This window comes from Balaenoptera acutorostrata, chromosome 8, assembly GCF_949987535.1.
Source record: "Balaenoptera acutorostrata chromosome 8, mBalAcu1.1, whole genome shotgun sequence".
Taxonomy (NCBI): Eukaryota; Metazoa; Chordata; class Mammalia; order Artiodactyla; family Balaenopteridae; genus Balaenoptera; species Balaenoptera acutorostrata.
In genome coordinates, this window is record NC_080071.1 from 76,543,078 (window position 1) to 76,561,718 (window position 18,641).

At 60.5% G+C, this 18,641-nt stretch overlaps 1 protein-coding gene across 2 annotated transcripts; it reads left to right on the plus strand.

The window, feature by feature from the left end:
• The first annotated feature begins 1,923 nt into the window (after positions 1-1,923).
• SLC4A3 (solute carrier family 4 member 3) lies at positions 1,924-15,496 on the plus strand. Of its 2 annotated transcripts, XM_057551873.1 has the most exons (23): positions 1,924-2,144; positions 2,314-2,458; positions 2,789-2,954; positions 3,564-3,841; positions 3,981-4,096; positions 4,506-4,705; positions 6,328-6,476; positions 6,627-6,807; positions 7,287-7,422; positions 7,704-7,887; positions 8,316-8,415; positions 8,862-9,046; positions 9,711-9,936; positions 10,156-10,374; positions 10,671-10,819; positions 10,997-11,191; positions 11,641-11,859; positions 12,213-12,302; positions 12,825-12,991; positions 13,454-13,707; positions 14,030-14,199; positions 14,357-14,530; positions 15,177-15,496. In XM_057551873.1, exons 2-23 carry the CDS (start codon positions 2,408-2,410, stop codon positions 15,252-15,254), a joined length of 3,687 nt encoding a protein of 1,228 aa, XP_057407856.1. In that variant the 5' UTR covers positions 1,924-2,144; positions 2,314-2,407; the 3' UTR covers positions 15,255-15,496. The 2 variants fall into 2 exon arrangements, with proteins under 2 accessions (XP_057407856.1, XP_007188063.2); XM_007188001.3 differs by lacking the exons at positions 1,924-2,144; positions 2,314-2,458; positions 2,789-2,954; ... (1 more) ...; positions 3,981-4,096; positions 4,506-4,705 and adding an exon at positions 5,473-5,843.
• The last annotated feature ends 3,145 nt before the right edge of the window (positions 15,497-18,641 follow it).

Below are 18,641 nucleotides of genomic sequence, written 5' to 3' on the forward strand. Positions count from 1 at the left end.
TGAGCAGGACAAAGGTGTCAAAGGTAGACTGAAGGTCAGAGAGCCCTGGGAAAGGTTCCCAATCGGGGGACTCCAAGTCTCCTGTGTGTCTCTGAGCAAGGGCAGGCCCTGCCAAAACACTCAAGGTAGAGACTTGGAACCGAGTTACCTAGCTCAGAGCGATAAGGGATTGGGCCGTGTATTAGTGTGCTAGGGCTGCTGTAACAAAGTTCCACGAACAGAGCAGCTTAAACAACGGAAATCTGTTGTCTCACAGTTCTGGAGGCTGGAAGTCTGAGATCAAGATGCCAGCAGGGCCCTGTTCCCTCTGAAGGCCCAAGGGAAGGATCTGTTCCAAGCCTCTCTCCCAGCTTCTGGTAGTTCCTGGGCTTGTGGCAGCACAACTCCAATCTTCACATGGCGTTCTCCCCAAGTATGTCTGTGTCCATATTTCCCCTTTTTAGAAGGACACCATTCATATGGGAAAGGAGCCCACCCCACCCCAGTATGACCTCATTTCCAAATAAGGTCACCTTCGGAGGTACTGGGGGTTAGGATTTCAACCTATGAATTGGTGGTGTGTGTGTGTGTGTGTGTGTGTGTGTGTGTGTGTGTGTGTGTGTGGTGGTGGTGGTGGAAGGGGACACGCAATTCAACCCATAACAGATGGGTCTCACATCCTGAGTTTTGGAGCACAGTTCACACACTCTACTTACACACAGCTGGCTCTCACGTGGGCATTTTGGTTCACGCTCTGCACACCCTGTGAGACGGGGAGGCCGAGCACATCTCTTTCCCTGAAAGAGGCTTGGAGTGGTAAACGGCTGTGGCTGGGACATACACCGATGATGCCCTGTCAGCACCTGCTTCCCAGCTGTGACCATGGCAGGGTAACAAGCCTCCCTGAATCTCTGCTGTGGTGAAGCCAAGATGAGTATGGAGAGGGCCCAGCACCGGGCTGCTGGTGCAAAGCCAAGGGCTCAGCGGATACTAGCTGCCTTCCCCTCTTCCCCCCGACGGCTCTGAATGTAGAGAATCTTCCCTCAGGTTGAGCTGAGACCCAGGTGAGGACAGGGCTGGGAGAGGGTAAATTACGTGCCCAAGGTCACAGGGTTAAACCTCTTCCCCACACAGAGACCATCATGTCAGCACCCTGTCATCCCCTGCCCCCCCCCCCCGCCCCCCTCCCCCGCCCGGGGAAGGGGTTGGTTTCTCTCTCCTGGGCCTGGCCCCTCTCCTGACCATCAGCTCCACCCTGGGTTCTCCCCCAGCATCCTCCTAAGTTCTCCTCAGGATTCAGGGACGTGGCTCCACCAGCTATTAATGAGGGGTTGTTAGGGACACGGCATTGCGCTAGGTGCTCAGTTTCAGCGAGACCCCCAGAGGGTCAAATTGGGATCCAGTCGTTCCTTCCAAAGACCTTTGCCCTTGGAAAAGGAGATGTGACCTCAGGGGGTGGAGGAGGGAGAGAGAGGGTGTAGAAACTGAGCCGCAGAATCTTAGAGCTGGATGGAACTTCGGAACACCCCGATTCCAGGCCCCTCTGGCTACGCTGGGGAAACCGAGGCCCAGGGAGGTAACTGCCAAGGTCAAATGTTGGGCGGTGCCTGGTGGCAGAAGCCAGGCATCTGAGGCTATACCGGGACCGACTGGACAGGTGGTGGGTGCTCCCGTAGGCCTGCGAGCTCAGTTCCCAAGGTTGGAGGGGCTGGCGTCTGCGGAGGGGTCGCCTCCACGGCTCTTGCGGGGAGGGGAGGCTAAAAGCAAGGTGGTGCGTGCATCTGGGGATTGTGGGAGTGGAGGGCGGCGCAGCCGCCCTCGGCAACGCGTGGGGCGCCGGAGAAGGGGTTGGGGGGCCGGTGGGGTCCTGCGGGGGTCCGCGCGTGGGGGCCGGGCCGGCCGGGGCGGGGTGAGTCACCGCCCGCCCGCTCCCATTGTGCGGCCCGGCGGCGGCGGCGGCTGCGGAGCTGCGGAGCCGAGCGAGAGGAGGTGGAGCCGCGGGCTGCGGGCTCCGGCGCCTGCGTCCGCCCAGCCCGCCAGGCTCGCTGCCTCCGCGGGCGCCCCCAGGCCGTTCGGCCCTGCGCAGCGACAGGCCCCGGAGCGAGCGCGGGAAGGAGATGGGGCGCGGCGGTCGGCCCGAGCCCCGCACGCTCCGGAGCGCCGAGGTACCGCAGGGCGGGGCGGGGAGCGGCGGGCCGGGCCCCGGGGCATCCCGGGCGCGGCGGGGCCTCGATGGTCGCTCGGGCGGGCGGGGGATCCAGCTCCGGGGAGGGGGAGGGAGAGGGGGAGGGGGGGCGGCCGCGCGAAGCTCCTGATCCCGCCCTCCTCCCCCAGGGCTCCCCATTAGGTCCGCGCAGCGCCCCCTTCTTCTCACCCGGGTCACGGGTCCCTCAGTGAGTCAGAGACCCCCCAAGCCGCCTCTCCGGACATGGCCAATGGAGTGATTCCGCCGCCCGGGGGCGCCTCCCCCCTACCCCAGGTGACCGACGCTCGCGGGGGTGGGAGAAGAGGAGGGGGAGGGACCTCAAGGAGGAGAGGGGGGTCTTCTGTTCGACCCTGGGACCCCCAGATCCAGGGATAGAGCTGGGCGGGAGATATGGAGAAAGAGGGGGTCTTTTGGTATTTCTCGGATCTGTTGACCCCTCTCCTTCCAAGCCCTGGAAGCCTGGGAGGTTGACCCTAGCCTGGGCCACAGGGAGTAGAAGACGAGTCTGCTGGTCTTCCCCATCTCCACCTAGGGCTTGGAGTTGGGGTGGGTGTGTGGCGTTCATGGGTCAGGGTTCCTTAGAAGAGGCTGTTGGGTTTGCAGGTCCGGGTGCCCTTGGAGGAGCCCCCTCTGAGTCCAGACATGGAGGAGGAGGAGGATGACTTGGGCAAGACCTTGGCTGTGAGCAGGTTTGGGGACCTCATCAGCAAGCCCCCGGCCTGGGACCCCGAGAAGCCCAGCCGCAGCTACAGCGAGCGGGACTTTGAGTGTGGGTAGCCTGGGGACCCCTAGCGTGGCCGCCCTCACCGCCATCACCTTCATTGCCACCATCACCGTGCTCACCACTGGCTTGGTCACCCGGTGTCATCTTATGCTGGATGCTGTGCTGGATGCTGTGCTGGGCCACCATGCCATGTTAAGTCATCCTGCCTCACTTACCCATCACCTGTCTGCCTGCTAGGGGAGCTGAGCCCCAGACACAGGGGAGATGTAGGGAGATGGGCCTGAGGCCTCCCTTGGTGACCTTTATCTTCCTCAAGGCTCTGTCATACCTCTGGCCCTGCTCTCATCTCTCTGCCACCTCTCCTCCCCTCCTTAGCTCTGCTGACTCTACCTTTCCCTTCCTTGCTGTGTCCTGTCCTTTCATCCCCTCATCCTCCCTGTCACAACCTCCCCTCTCCATCACTCCATCCCCCGACTCTACCAGGCCTTCCCAATGACAGGCTATGGATACAGGTGTTGGGGGGAGCCTGTCTCTGGAGGAAGGACTAGGGTGCCCTTGTTTGAGGCCTTGAGCTAGAATAAGGTGTGCGTCCCTAGGGTGGTGAGGGGCCCCCTTCTGCTGTGGGGGCCCCAACCAGCTCTCCTGCACCCCCAGTTCACCGGCACACATCCCATCACACCCACCACCCGCTCTCCGTGCGCCTGCCTCCACCCCACAAGCTGCGGCGACTGCCCCCCACCTCTGCCCGGCAAACCAGGAGGAAGAGGAAGAAAGAGAGAACCTCTGCTCCCCCCTCTGAGGGGACCCCTCCCATCCAGGAGGAGGGCGGAGCCGGATTGGATGAGGAGGAGGAAGAGGAGGAGGAAGAGGAAGGAGAATCTGAGGCAGAACCTGTAGAACCTCCACCCGCAGGGTCCCCACCGAAAGCAAAGGTAAGGTCTGTCCCCAGGGAGGGCTGGCTGCTCAGGGAGAGGAGGGGAGGCCCGGCGGGGTGGGGGGGAGGCGGGGCTGAGTTGGGGGATTGGGGCTGAGTCAGGGCAGGGACCCAGGGCACACGGGGTTTATCCACAGTTCTCCATTGGAAGTGACGAGGATGACAGTCCCGGCCTCTCAGGGAGGGCCGCCTTCACCAAGCCCCTGCCTCCGGTGGGCCCGCGCTCCGACAAGAGCCCCCAGCACTCGGTCAGGTACTGGCCTCCAGCCCAGCCCAGAGCAGGTCCCAGGCTCCCTCCTGACCCCAGTGAAGAAGCTAGGAGGAAAGGAGACGGAGCGGAGGAGCCGGGGAGGGCGTGCCCCTTTTCTGCATGATTGACAAGGAGGAGAGAACCAGAGGGCCGGCAGGGAGAATCCTCCAGGAGAGAGAGGGTGTCTGGGTGAAGAGGAGGATGGGGACAAAGAGGAACTGGGGACCAGTGCGATGGGGGCAGGAAGGTGGAGGTAAGCTTTTTGCTCTGCCCAGGAGGAGCCTGTGTTTAGTCCCCAGGGGGCCTCTCCAGGCCCTGTCCCAAGCTGGGGGAGGGCAGAGGAACCCCCTAACCTGGCCCATCTCCACTGAGGTTCCCTGCCAATTTCAAGGCTGCCATGTTGCCTCCTCAGCTCCCCTAGTCCCCGGGCCCGGGTCTCCCGAGTCGCCGGAGAGAAGAGCCGGCCACGGAGCCCGTCAGCCAGCTATGACTTGCGGGAACGGCTACGCCCAGGCAGTGCCCTGGGCAGCCCGGGTGGCCCGGAGCAGCAGGTGCCCACTGATGAGGCGGAGGCCCAGATGCTGGGCTCCGCGGACCTGGACGACATGAAGAGTGAGTGACACCCACTTCCAGGGGTGCCCAGCCTATGAGGGACCTTGGAGAGGCTCTGTGTTCTCCCCCACCCAGGGCTGAGCTCCTCTGCGGTATCCCTGTCTGCTGGAATGTGGCCGGTGATGGGGAGCTCACTACCTCACCAAGCCATGCCTCGGGTGCCAGAACTGAGATTTCCCCTCACGATGCCTTTGCCCTTCCGTGCTGGTTGTGTCCTCTGAGTCACCCCCGGAATAAGGCAGCCCTTCTTCCACATGACGTTTGGAGACATCATTGTACCCCCCTCCCCCGAGGCTCCTCTTCTCCGGGCAAACTCTTTTTACCCGCTTTGAACCAGTGCCCTGAGTCCCAGCCACTCCGCCAGGCCCTGCCTCTCCCTGTGTCAGGAGCCTCCTACTCCCATCACACCACCCTCGGCCGGGCCTGGCTGTGATCTCGGCACATTCCTTCCGTCTTATCAGTGCCCTGGTTTCTGTGCCACCTGTCCTCATCCATGGGGCTCTGTGCCCAGCCAGGGGCATCACCGACCCCGCCCTCCTCCCCCTTGGAACCACAGTGTGTGTGCGGGGGTGGGGGGTGGGGGTTGGGGGGAGGGGGGAGGGCTCTGAGCGCAGTACGTCATGGAAAGTTGCCAGGGCCTGAGGACAGGGACAGGAACAATCCGATGGCAGCAGCAGCAGCGGCGGCGGTGGCGGTGGTGGGATGGGGGGGGGGGGGTCAGGGGGAGGGCGTGTTTACAGACCTAGGGTGCGGGCTGGAAGCAGCAGGGAGCAGGCCTGGGGACCTGGGGAGTCGGGGTCAGGAGGCCCGGCCACTTTCAAGCTCTGGTTGGACCAGGACCACTGCTGTCCAGGCTCCTACCTCTCAGGAGAGCCGGGGCTCTAGGAGGGAGCAGGGGCTGAGGCCTTGGCCATCTGGGGAATGATGAGCCCGCTGGAGGAGGCCACAGAGCCCAATGGGGCACTGAGCCCTGGGCCCGGGGGCGCTGAGGGTCAGAGCCCTCAGAGGGCCCCAGCCCCCAGCCCTCGAGACTCGCTGGCCTCAGAGGACTTAGAGATGTTTGTGCTGGACCTTGAGGACTATGACCTGTGGGAATCCATCAGGGGCCAGCTGAGCCCCATGGTGGGGGGACCGGCTTGTGAGTAACGGGGCTGCTGGCCTTCCCCCAGCTGCGGGCCTGAAAGGGGCAGATGGGGAGGAAGGGAGAGAAGCTCTGCCTGAGTCCGTCTGGATGTGTGCCCATGGGGGAGTACACATGGGTGCCGAGGGGCACAGGGAAGGTGCTGAGGGCGCGGGGCCTGGCGACTTAATGTGGGTCCTGGCACTGCCGAGCAAGAGGCCGTGGCCATGACCGGGGCTATGGACTGAGTTGGGGGTCTGCCTTTTTACTGTGGCTTAGCCAGTGTCCCCGTGTGACTTTGGACTAGTCCTTTCCCCTCTCTGGGCCTCAGTCTCCTTATGTTTGAAATGGCCCAGCTGGACGATATGGTTTTGTCGGCATGGTCCCTGGGTGACTGTGGCGCTCCCCCGAGTAGAATGTCTGGGCAGAGCTGGAGGGGCTGGCAATGACCCCGAGGCACTGAGCTGGAACCCTGGGACCGCCAAGCCCATCTTCTCCGCAGGTCACCGGCTGGAGGACAACCCTGGCGTGCGCCGGCACCTGGTAAAGAAGCCGTCTCGGACGCAGGGCGGGAGGGGCAGCCCCAGTGGCCTGGCCCCCATCCTGCGCAGGAAGAAGAAGAAGCAGCAGCTGGACCGGAGGCCTCATGAGGTACCGGACCCCGAGGAAGTGAGCCTTTGGATTCTTCTCGCCTCTCCTCCCCCCTTCTCCCTCCCTCCCTGCCTGGCCCATCGCCATGTCCCCAGGACAGCCGGTCCCACCTGGCGGTCCCCAGGCCTTCACCCTTGGCGCCCACCCCAGGTGTTTGTGGAGCTGAATGAGCTGATGCTGGACCGCAGCCAGGAGCCCCACTGGCGGGAGACGGCCCGCTGGATCAAGTTTGAGGAGGACGTGGAGGAAGAGACGGAGCGCTGGGGGAAGCCGCATGTGGCCTCGCTCTCCTTCCACAGCCTGCTGGAGGTCAGGAGGACCATCGCCCACGGTAGGGGCCCTGCAGGCCTGGGCCTAGAGCTGCAGGCCCTCTTCACAAACCACAGAGCTCGACCTGTGCCGGGCTGCCCAGCTCCAGGGACTGCTCCCTGGAGCCCTGGGACCAGGCGGGGTCTGGCTGCCACTTTGGGGACATGGGGTCCAGCTGCCTGCACAGCCATAAGCTCTGAGGGGTGGGGCTGTGCCCAGGTACCTGGCACTGTACCTGGGGCACAGTAGGTATCTGTCCACTTGCAGTAAATCAACAGATGACCCCCTCTCTGGGCAAGGAGGGGCTGTGCCCTCACCCCTTGCTCTCTTTTTGCACCCCTCTCTGGCTGGGCTGCGGCCACATGGAGCTGTGTGTGCACCTGGGCACATCAGGTGCTTGGCTCACCCAGCATGTCTGCCTGCCCTTGGGGAGCAAGCCACTGGGGGGTGGTTTTTTTCTACCTCACGGGACCGTGCTCCCTCCCCTGACTGTGCCCGCAGGAGCTGCCCTCCTGGACCTGGAGCAGACCACTCTGCCAGGCATCGCACACCTCGTGGTGGAGACCATGATTGTGTCTGACCAGATCCGGCCGGAGGACAGGGCCAGTGTCCTTCGCACCCTGCTGCTGAAACACAGGTGCCAGGGTGGGGCGCCTGGGAGGGCGCCTTCAGGTTCAGCTGCCTTCCAGGAGCACAGACTCTACTGAGTGGCTCTCGAGCCTCTGCTTGAATACCCCCAAATGATGGGGAGCTCACTCCTTCTTTATCTTTGGACAGTACCAACCGTTAGAAAGTTCCTTCTTACATTGAGGCAAAAAGGATGGAGGCCCTGACCCTCCGTTCCTCATTTCCTCATGACCTCAGTCCACCAAGGGGCTGTCTTTCTAACCTGCCTTGCCCCCTCTGCCCTCTCCCCAGCCATCCCAATGATGACAAGGACAGTGGCTTCTTTCCCCGAAATGCGTCCAGTTCCAGCGTGAACTCGGTCCTAGGGAATCATCACCCAACCCCCAGCCATGGCCCCGATGGTGCAGTGCCTACCGTGGCTGATGACCTGGGGGAGCCAGCCCCACTCTGGCCTCATGACCCTGAGGCCAAGGAGGTCAGTCGCCTTGCTCTGACCTGGGCTGGGGGATGGGGAGGGCTTCCAGTTTCAGTGGAGGCCACGGATGGCTTCATTGAGTGGGTCAGGAAGGTTGGATGCCGGGCACCATACTAGGGATGTGGGGGACCTACATTCAGGAGGGACCCCTGCCCTGGAGAAACAGAAATTTTAAATGGGATGACGGGGCAGACCCAGGGGAGCCATTTAAACAAGGTAAGCCTGAGATGTAGGAGGGGGCTTGGAGGAGGGGTCCAGATCCTGCTGTGGGGCACTTCACCAATAGTCTCCACCCTGGCTGGGGAGGGAAAAAGCAGGGCCCAGATCCAGAGGTTGGTGGGCAGAGTCCAGGCCTGGAACAAGGGATGGGAGGGCCTGCCATGGCCTCCGGTCTGGGTCCCAGCCCTATTCCAGTTCTGCGTCCTCAGAAGCCCCTCCACATGCCTGGGGGAGATGGTCACCGGGGGAAAAGCCTGAAGCTGCTGGAGAAGATCCCTGAAGATGCTGAGGCTACCGTTGTGCTCGTGGGTGAGGAGCGCTGGGCGCAGGGGCTGCAGGGGCTGCAGGGCATGGGTGCCTCCACCATGGTCTGCTTGTCTTGACCTCTGGCCTGCAGGCTGCCTCGTCCATCCCCAGCCAGGCCCCCACCCTGCCCCTGGTCTTCCTCTCAACCCATCTTCCCTAGCCCTCTGCCTGCTTCCCATCCAGTTTTCTATCTTGGATTGCTTCTAGTCCGTATAACTTCGTTGTGAGAATTAGAAAAAAGCACCCCTTCCTCAATACCCTTGATTTCCATCTGCTGGTAAATTGTAATAAATGTACAGACATATAAACAAGTAGGGCTTCTTTAGATTAGGGTTTCTTTATGCAGTGCACAACCTGCTCAACTGTACATGATGGCCCCAGATATCCCCCCAGGGCCTGCCTTGACCGCTCCCCCTTGCCCAGCACCCTGTGCCTTACTGTCCCCCCAGGCTGCGTGCCTTTCTTGGAGCAGCCAGCGGCAGCCTTTGTGCGCCTGAACGAAGCTGTACTCTTGGAGTCTGTGCTTGAGGTCCCCGTGCCGGTTCGCTTTCTCTTCGTGATGCTGGGACCCGGCCACACCAGCACTGACTATCACGAGCTTGGGCGCTCCATTGCCACCCTCATGTCTGACAAGGTGGGTCCGGCAGCCCCCAGGCTGGGCGTTCTAGGCCTGTTCCCCTGAGCCCTGCTTGTTCTCTGTCCCTCTCGCTGCCCCCAGTGGTATCCATGGGTGCAGGGGTGCTAGTGGCCCTTCGGGGTGGAGGCAGCGCTCTGGAGTGGTGGAGGGAGGGGTGAGCTGAGAGGGAAAAGGGAGCCTTGGGCTGGGGCTGTGGGAGGGGACAGGGAGATGGATGCAGGAACGAAGAAGCCCAGACGCTGAAGCTTTGGATGTGACATGAGACTCGAAAGGGAAGCTGGGCTTGGACAGGAGAGTCCTCTAGCCAGGGGTGATGTTCGAAATACTTCCCAACCAATAGGATGTGGGCGCTCTCCAGTGAGGATGGAGATTGGATTGGTAACGCTATGCCAGGCGTCATCCCTTCAGTTGTTGCATTGTGGAAAAGCCTGGAGGCTCCCGGGGGAAGAGCGCGGGCACTCCTGGGGGTTTGGGAGGTGTTCAGGGCCATGGCATCCCAGGGACATGAGTCAGAGTTTTGACAAGTGGACTGGACCTGTGTATGTGGCTGAACGTCCACCTTGCCTCTGGCTCTCTGATGGCCCAGCACCTCCTCCCCGAAGCCCCCCCTCCCAGGGCCTCCCTGGGCTGTGGGCTCAGCCCCTGGATTTCCTGCCTCCAGCTATTCCACGATGCTGCCTATCAGGCGGACGACCGGCAGGACCTCCTGAGCGCCATCAGCGAGTTCCTGGATGGCAGCATCGTGATCCCCCCGTCCGAGGTGGAGGGCCGAGACCTGCTGCGCTCCGTGGCTGCCTTCCAGCGCGAGCTGCTCAGGAAGCGGCGGGAGCGCGAGCAGACCAAAGTTGAGATGACCACCCAGGGCGGCTACGTGGCCCCTGGGAAAGGTCAGACCCTTTGGGGCCCGGAGCCCCCTGAACACATGCCCCCCCCCCCCCCCCGCCACGGCTCCCAAGGCTCTGACCCCAGCCCCATCCCGACTCTTGAGCCCTGCACGTCAGCTTCCAATCCCTGACCCAGGTCTCTGCACTGCGTCCCAGGCTGGGAAGGAGTGGGCCCAGGGCCTGCTCCAAGCACGAGGTTCCAGCAGCCCCTTGTTCCCCCAGAGCTGGCGATGGAGTCAGGGGGCTCCGAGGCGCCCCCTGACGACGACCCCCTGCTGCGCACTGGCTCGGTGTTCGGGGGGCTTGTCCGGGACGTGAAGCGCCGGTACCCGCACTACCCCAGCGACCTGCGGGACGCCCTGCACTCCCAGTGCGTGGCTGCCGTGCTCTTCATCTACTTCGCCGCCCTCAGTCCCGCCATCACCTTCGGGGGGCTGCTAGGTGAGGGGGCTCGCTGTCACCTGCAGGGCTGCTGGGTCAGGCTGTCCCAGTGGTCACTTCTGGGATGACAATAACGTGCGAGGGGGTGGGTGCAAGGGGTGGGGGATCCGGTGATTACCCTGGGGGGCTGGTGGTGAGCGGCAGGAGGGCTGAGAGTGGTGAGGGTCCCCATCTACCACTCTGGGGGGCTGCTCCATTCTTCTTGGGTCCCCAGGTTAGGGGAAACTAGACGAGAAAGAGGGGCCAGGTAGAAGGAGCCAGGCCAGGGCCGTCCCACTGACCCTTGCCCGCCCCAGGGGAGAAGACAGAAGGACTGATGGGTGTGTCTGAGCTGATCGTGTCCACGGCTGTGCTTGGTGTCCTCTTCTCGCTGCTGGGGGCCCAGCCGCTGCTCGTGGTCGGCTTCTCGGGGCCACTGCTCGTCTTCGAAGAAGCCTTCTTCAAGGTGACAGCCACCCCGCCCCTCCCCAGGGGTCCACCTGCTCCACCCCTGGCCCAGGTGATGGGCCCCTGCGGTCTTTCCCCCTCCTCTCCCTCGGGGTTCACCTCCTGCCCGTGCCGTGGGGCCCTGAGGGCCAGGTCAGATGGCTGTGGGTAACCACCTCTCTCTCCCGACCCCTAGTTCTGCCGAGCCCAGGGCCTGGAGTACCTCACAGGCCGGGTGTGGGTTGGCCTCTGGCTGGTGGTCTTTGTCCTTGCCCTGGTGGCCGCGGAAGGCAGCTTCCTGGTCCGCTACATCTCACCTTTCACCCAGGAGATCTTTGCCTTCCTCATCTCGCTCATTTTCATCTATGAGACCTTCCACAAGCTCTACAAGGTGGAGGCCCTGAGAGGTCTTGGGGGGGGTGGGTGTAGATGGGGGCTGGGCAGCACCCTGGGAAGGAGAGCCTGGGGTGAGGGTGCGGAGCACTGCGGGTGGAGGGACGAGGGGGAAGGCTCTGTAGGGTGTGGGCATGGGGGTTGAGGACGCCCTAGGGCTAGGTCTGAGCTGAAGGGCAGGGAGTCAAACCCAGAGGTTTGAAGTCCAGGATTCACCTGAACAGGTATGGGACGGAAAGGGGACGTTGTCAGGGCTACGGGTCTGGGGGCCTTGGGTCACTGTATGTAGAGGAAGGGCGTCTGTGTGTGAGATGGAGCTGGATGTCCTGTGTTATGTTGCCCGGTCGGGTGTGGGAGGGGCCAGCCCTCTCCCTTACAGGTGTACTGATGCTATGAAATCAGGCACCTGCCTAGGTGAGCACTAGGGCAACCTTGTAACCCACACAGGTGTTCACGGAGCACCCGCTGCTGCCGTTCTACCCCCCTGAGGGAGCCCTGGCAGCTGAGCCGGACCTGAATGGGACTGCCCTGCCCCCCACCGAGGGGCCGCCGGGCCCCAGGAACCAACCCAACACGGCTCTGCTGTCCCTCATCCTCATGCTCGGGACCTTCCTCATTGCCTTCTTCCTGCGCAAGTTCAGAAACAGCCGCTTCCTGGGTGGCAAGGTGCGTGGCCGGCGGGAGTGGGGCCTGTGGACCCCCTGCGGGTGTCCCTCAGTTCCTGCTGTCACTGCCAGGCTCCGCTCCAGAGAGGGGCTGCCCCCTTCTCCCGGTCATGGAAGACCTCAACCAAGTCTGTGCAGCCTCTGCCCCTGTCTGAAGCCTCAGAGAAGTGTAATCAGGAGAGGAATGCCCTCCTGGGCTGGGCTGGCACCTGTGGGGTTTAAAGGGACAGGTCAGGGGACTTCTGGCTCCTGCTCAGGCCCAAGAAGGGTCCGGGTAAAAAACCCCCATGTTAGTCTCCTGACCCTCCCCTCCATCCACCTTTTGTTCCCTTCCCCTCATTGGCCCCTCTCAAGGCTCGCCGTATCATCGGGGACTTCGGCATCCCCATCTCCATTCTGGTGATGGTCCTGGTGGATTACTCCATTACAGACACCTACACACAGGTGAGTGAGTCCCGACCCCCTCTGGCAGCTGCTTCTCACCCCAGGGCCTTGAGAGGCAGGCCATAACATGTCCCCATTGCCCCAGCAGCCAGTCAGGGCTGGAACCCAGCTTTCCTAGTGGAATGGCTACGTGCTGGGGCTGCACAGGGGTGGGTAGGCTGGGGGGTTTCAGAAGCAGCTGTGTGGTCCAGCTGAGGAGGCCGGCCAGGGGGTCTGGGGCTGTGTGTGACCCTTAGGACTCCTGGAGGAGCAGGTGTGGGACTGGGGGCAGAATGACAGGTGCCCCCGCAGCAGGTCTCCTGGCAGCTCCGGGGCTCAGGGAGAAGGTATATCATTTCCTCATTCGCTGCCAGACCCCTTGGAGGAACAGTGACTTTGGAGGATACAAAACTAGTTTTCCCCAAACCTGTTCACACCCACATTCCCCGGAACCCTGGTACTGGGGACACAGAGCTGGGTGGGAGCAGCTGCTACGTGGAGTTGCTAGCGACCCTGAACCCGGTCTTCCTTCTGGTCATGCAGAAGCTGACGGTGCCCACGGGGCTCTCAGTGACCTCCCCCAATAAGCGCACTTGGTTCATCCCGCCCCTGGGTAGCGCCCGTCCTTTCCCGCCCTGGATGATGGTGGCAGCCGCCGTGCCCGCCCTCCTGGTCCTCATCCTGATCTTCATGGAGACACAGATCACTGCGTGAGAGGGCTGGGGGGAGGAGCGGGGAGCCATGGGATTGGCGGCCAGAGGGTGTCCGTGGGCCTGGGGCATGGTTTCCCCGTGGTGCTTTGGCATGGTATCTGTCTGTTACCACCACCACTTGCAGGGTGGCACTTGACAGTCCTCAGAAAACCCTGGCAGCATGTCCTCTCCGCCAGTGATGCTCACATGTATCTCATTTTGGTTAAACCACAATGACGTGGTGAGAGCTGGCATCTGGCTTTTGTGGTGTTTTAAATATCCACAGTATGGGAATTTGGCTCAAATTTGCTTAAATATGAGAACTTCAATTTGAGAACTTGAAAGAGGAAGCTGGCAGGTCCTGGGAGAGTTCTGCTCTGCATGTCCTTCCCCCTCTACACCGTCCCTGCTGTGTGTGCCTGGCCCCGTCGCTGGCCAACCCCCCCACAACCCTCACCACTTCCCATCCTCTCCCCGCAGGCTCATTGTCAGCCAGAAGGCTCGGAGGCTGCTCAAAGGCTCCGGCTTCCACCTGGACCTGCTTCTCATCGGCTCCCTGGGTGGGCTCTGTGGCTTGTTCGGCTTGCCCTGGCTCACGGCCGCCACCGTGCGCTCGGTCACCCACGTGAATGCGCTGACCGTTATGCGCACTGCCATTGCTCCCGGCGACAAGCCCCAGATCCAGGAGGTGCGGGAGCAGCGGGTCACTGGAGTGCTCATCGCCAGCCTCGTGGGTGAGAGCGCCCACCTTGCACGGCCCTGGTCCCCACCCCACAGACTTGCGTTCTTGGACCTTCAGTCCTTTCTGCATCCCAGGCTTGACCCAGATCCCTTCTGAGTTTCCAAACGCATCATGACTAGCCCCTGCTCTGACCCCCAGACCTGCTTCTTGACACTGCATGTGCCTTTTTGCTTGAGCCCTTTCTCGGTTCTCTATCCTGTTGCATGTTCTCTTGGTCACAGTGATGAGGCCCGGCTCATCCCCTCCCCACCAGGCCCATCCGTCCTCACGGGGGCTGCCTGAGGGGTCATGTGGGTGTGTGTCACCTCCTCCAGGCCTGTCCATCGTCATGGGGGCTGTGCTGCGCCGGATCCCACTGGCTGTGCTCTTTGGGATTTTCCTGTACATGGGGGTCACATCGCTGTCTGGCATCCAGCTGTCCCAGCGTCTGTTGCTCATACTCATGCCAGCAAAACACCATCCCGAACAGCCCTATGTGACCAAGGTAGGGCCAGGAGGCACAGAGGTGGGGCGACGGGGCGATGGGGATTGGAGGGGGTTGGCGAGGGATCCCTGGGCTGGAGATGGACTCTGAAGGCTAAGTTGGGACTTGGGGACCTGAGTTCCTAAAGATGTGGTGAGACCTGACGCCTGCTCCCCAGGTGAAGACCTGGCGGATGCACCTGTTTACGTGCATCCAGCTGGGCTGCATCGCACTGCTCTGGGTGGTCAAGTCCACGGCGGCCTCGCTCGCCTTTCCCTTCCTGCTGCTGCTCACGGTGCCTCTGAGGCGTTGCGTCCTGCCCCGGCTCTTCCAGGACAGGGAGCTGCAGGCGGTAAGGGAAGGCGCTTGGGGCAGTCTTAGGGGCTCGGGCCCTGGGTGCCAGTCTGTGCTGTTGTGTGACCACAGACAAATTACCTAACGTTCTGAAATCTCATTTTCATCCGTGTGACGTGGCTACTAATAGGTTCTCCCTTATAGGATCGTGGTGAGGATTAAACACAAATCCAGGTAAAGCAATGAGAACGGTGGTTTGGTGTGAAGGAAGCACAGGGCTGCTGTAGGCAACTGTGCAGGTTGTGTCCTGAACAAAAGCACACAGCTGAGGGATGAGCGGGCGTGGGGTGGCACTGAAATCCATTCTGAGGCCTGTTTTTGTCAGCTAGAGGAAGGGACATCTTTTTGAAAATCCGCTGCCCACGCATGGTGTACAAAGGTACCACAGGAGCTCAGAGCCCCAGGAAAGTACTTCTGTGTGGTAGCTGCTATCATCATTATTATTATTAGGAGGTATCGCTGGGGGGTGACCTGAAGGTTTTGACCAGAGAGAAGTGCTTCAACCTGGGGCCACAGTCCCTGTAGACAGTGAGGCTTGGCAAGGTCTAGGGGCAGTGAGGGCTGCCGGCCCAAGGAGGAGCTGGGGAATGGGAGGCGGTAAGTCCGCTTCCCTGCCTCTCCCAACCTTCTGCCCCCTTTTGCAGCTGGACTCCGAAGATGCTGAACCAAACTTTGATGAGGATGGCCAGGATGAGTACAACGAGCTGCACATGCCCGTGTGACCCTCCACCATGGTCCCCCTTGGAGACCCCGACACCTTAGTGATTGACACCAGGCCCCAGTCAGAACCCAGCCCCAGGGCCAGCGGGCTCCTCATGACCCAGAGACGTGCCTGGAACCACTACTGATGCCACGGCTAGAGTGGCCCCCTGACTCTGCCCTGGGTGCTGACCTCGTCTCACCCAGGCCCTTTCACAGACCATACTGGCACAGGTTTTGAGCTCATTATAACCACACTCCCTGTCTTGTGTCTGCCTCACTTTCTTGGTTCCATCTCTGGTTTCTCGGGTCATACTTATCCATCTGGAATTGGAAGAATTCTGTTTTCAGGGTCGTCAAAATCAGGGAGAGTTTTGAGGCAAGGACAGAATTCTTGGGGGAAAGGGAGAGAATCAAGACCACAGAAGGTCAGAGCTGGATCTTATCAGCACCCCCTCGACCCCCCCCTGAAGTACAGTTGAGGAGCTGGAGGCTCAAGGTCTGGCTCAAGGTCACATGCTGTTAATCCAGCCCCTGCTGAGAAGGGGGAGGTTGGGGGACGGGAGAGGGACGAGGTTGCTCTGCTTTAGTCACTAGGGAAATCAGAGCGTCCCAATGGCTGTGGGCCTACAGAGGGGAATGGAAAATGTTTATTTTCTTTTCCTGATCCTTGGCAGTCCAAAGAGCAGGGACAGGAGCTGCCCAGTCCCCTAGACGCCAGGGTGGTGCTGGCTTTGGGGTCCCTGGACCATTTTAGAGTCTCCAGGCTTAAAAGAGAGGCAGTTCTGGGATTCCTGAGGCCACTCCTTGCGTGCAACAGTCTTTGTTACGCCAGAAATAACCTGGGAGGCCTTGAAGAGGGTGCAAACTGGGAGCCCATTTCGTCACAGTTGCTAGGCAACCAGCTGCGTGGTTGAGCGGCTGTCCCTGTGTTGCCCTCTGGTGGCCGCTCTCTCACTGCAGGCTCTGTCTGGACTGGGCCCGGGTAACACTGCCACCTGGTGGACCTGCTATGATCAAAGATCCCATTCAAGCACATTTAGTTCCTCATTGGGAGGCAAGGGGGTGGGGCAGAGAGGTTCCATGGGCAGAGGTTCCATGGACAAAGCCCTGGGCAGCTCTGAGCGTCCAGAGCCATGATGCCTCAACCCTACGTTACCCATTTACTCTGGAGGTAGCCCAAGTTCTTCCTTACCTTTCCCCAGTTTCCTCCCAGGTGTTCAGGCCAACAGCTAGAGCCCTGAAGTTGGTCAAGAAAGAAGGGACAGATTGCTGTGAGGCTATTTGTTTTGTTCATAAGGAAGAGAGGTGCCCCTCCAGCTGTCCTGGATTGTCGTTCAGATTTAAGTATTTCAGTCCAGTCGGCTGCTTCGGTCTCTAGCGCCGCGATAGCCTCCAACTGCATCTGGCCTCTGACTGATTCTCCTGGCCTACATGAAGGCAAGATTCCTTTTCCCTTAGATTGGGCAAGGCCAGGTGGAATTTCAGAGGAACTTCGCCAAGGAGCAAAGTGAAGGTGAAACACAAAAAACTAGAACACAGACGTGCGCAGAGCAGATTCCAAACGCAGAGATGGCAGGGGCCACACATGTAGATAGGCTTGGCTGAGAAACTTTGCACGCAGGACTCTGTTCCTTTCCTGAGCCCTAAATCAGGTTGCCTGGTCCCCCCATCGGGGCCTTGGTGTGGGCGGACTTCCCTGTTGGGTCTGTGGGATGCTGAGACCCCACGGGAAAGAACCTGCTTCTTCCAGAGCCCCTGAAAGTAGTGACCTGAGCCCTGAAGACTCAGCTCTTCATTGGACACAGGTTGTGTCAGTCATCGCTGCTTGGCGAATAGCTGAGAAGTATGAGTGTTGCTCAGCTGGAAAATGAGAAACAAGAGGGCGGGGGCTTTTGAAACTGAATGAGTCTTGGTCCTGGCTAGTGGGTCAGGGCGGCCTCCAGTATGACTGGGCCCCGAGGCCTCAGTTAGAACAATAGGTGAACAAATTTCAGTGAAAGATAGAGCCAGACATAACCTCGGGCTATCAACATGCCCCTTCCGCTTCCCCCAATGGGAAAGGACATGAATAAGCCCTAAGAGCTTGGAGTCTTAAAGACCACGGCCTTTAAACCACCCTCCCCCGGCCCCACCCCCCAAGGGAAGGCAACTGCAGTTTAGTGAAGTACAAGGCTGTAGTTGACCAACACAGGCGCTGGGCTGGGCCTGGTTAGGGGGGATTATTTCTCACCCAGGGTGGGGGCCTGTGGAGGCTCTGAGGGCACTTAGGGGGCTGAGCAACTCAAACTTTTGCCAGGGATGGGTCCCTTGAAGGATGGCAGAGGACAGAATGACAGTGGGGGCCAGGGGAAGACAGGGGTGATGGGACAGTGGCAAACCCACCGGAAAACAAGTGGCCTGGCCTTTCAGAGATCATTTCAGCGATCATCACATTTGGGGATATTCAGAGTTAGTCCTGAAGCCTTGGTGTTTTCTCTGACTTTCTCTTCACTGACCCTTCAACCTTATCTTCCTGGGGGGCTGCAGCTTGACTGAGGCTGCCTTCTTCCAGGTGTGGAGGGGAGCCAAAGGAGAGGAGCCGCGTCCGGCCCTGGTGGCACAGCTCTGGGGAACTCAAGGAGGGTGGAGGCCACGGTACTTTTGAGTGACGGGCGCAGCTGCCGTCTGCTTTACAGTGGAAGCAGCTTGGCGAGCGGGCACATCCCAGGTGGCACAGGACCCTTCCAGTAAGGAGGATAGTGGGCCCGTTGCCATCTTAGCCTTCTCCTTGTGGCTCTCTGTGCGGGGTTAGGGCCGCATCCTGGGCAGCTGCCCCAAGCTTTCAGTATCCTTGGTCTAGTTCAAGCCCACTTCAGGCCCAGAGAAGTGCTAATTCATTCTTCGGCTTTGAGCAAAGAGAGCAGCTGGCATTTCCTTGTTCTGTGCTGAAGATTCAGCTCACTCGTGGTCTGATGACCTCGTGAAAACTTCTGGCTGTCGAAGCTCACAGACCATCTGCTTGGATTGCCCCTGCCCTCTCCCTTAGGGCACAGAACCTGGCAATAATATGTCCCGTTTGGCAGCCGGTGTGACATCTCATCTTGTATCAGGTGACTCAAATAATGATCGTGCCTGTTGACACTTAGAGCTCTCAAAGGGAATTCTGAGAGTGGAAAGACGAAACAGAACTCAAGGGCACTTGCACCAAACGCTGCCCGTACATCTGGTGCTTAAGCCGTTGCTGGAAATAACAATCAAACAGGTTCCGGGCAAGCATCGAGCCGGGGATTGAATCCAATGTGGCAGATAGGAAACTCAGAGTGAGGAGTTTGGGTTCTAGATAAATAAAAGATATAATTATCTGAGAGAGAACTTGATCAGTTGTGTGATTCACCACTTGTGCCAAGAGCAAACTTCAATATTTGTAG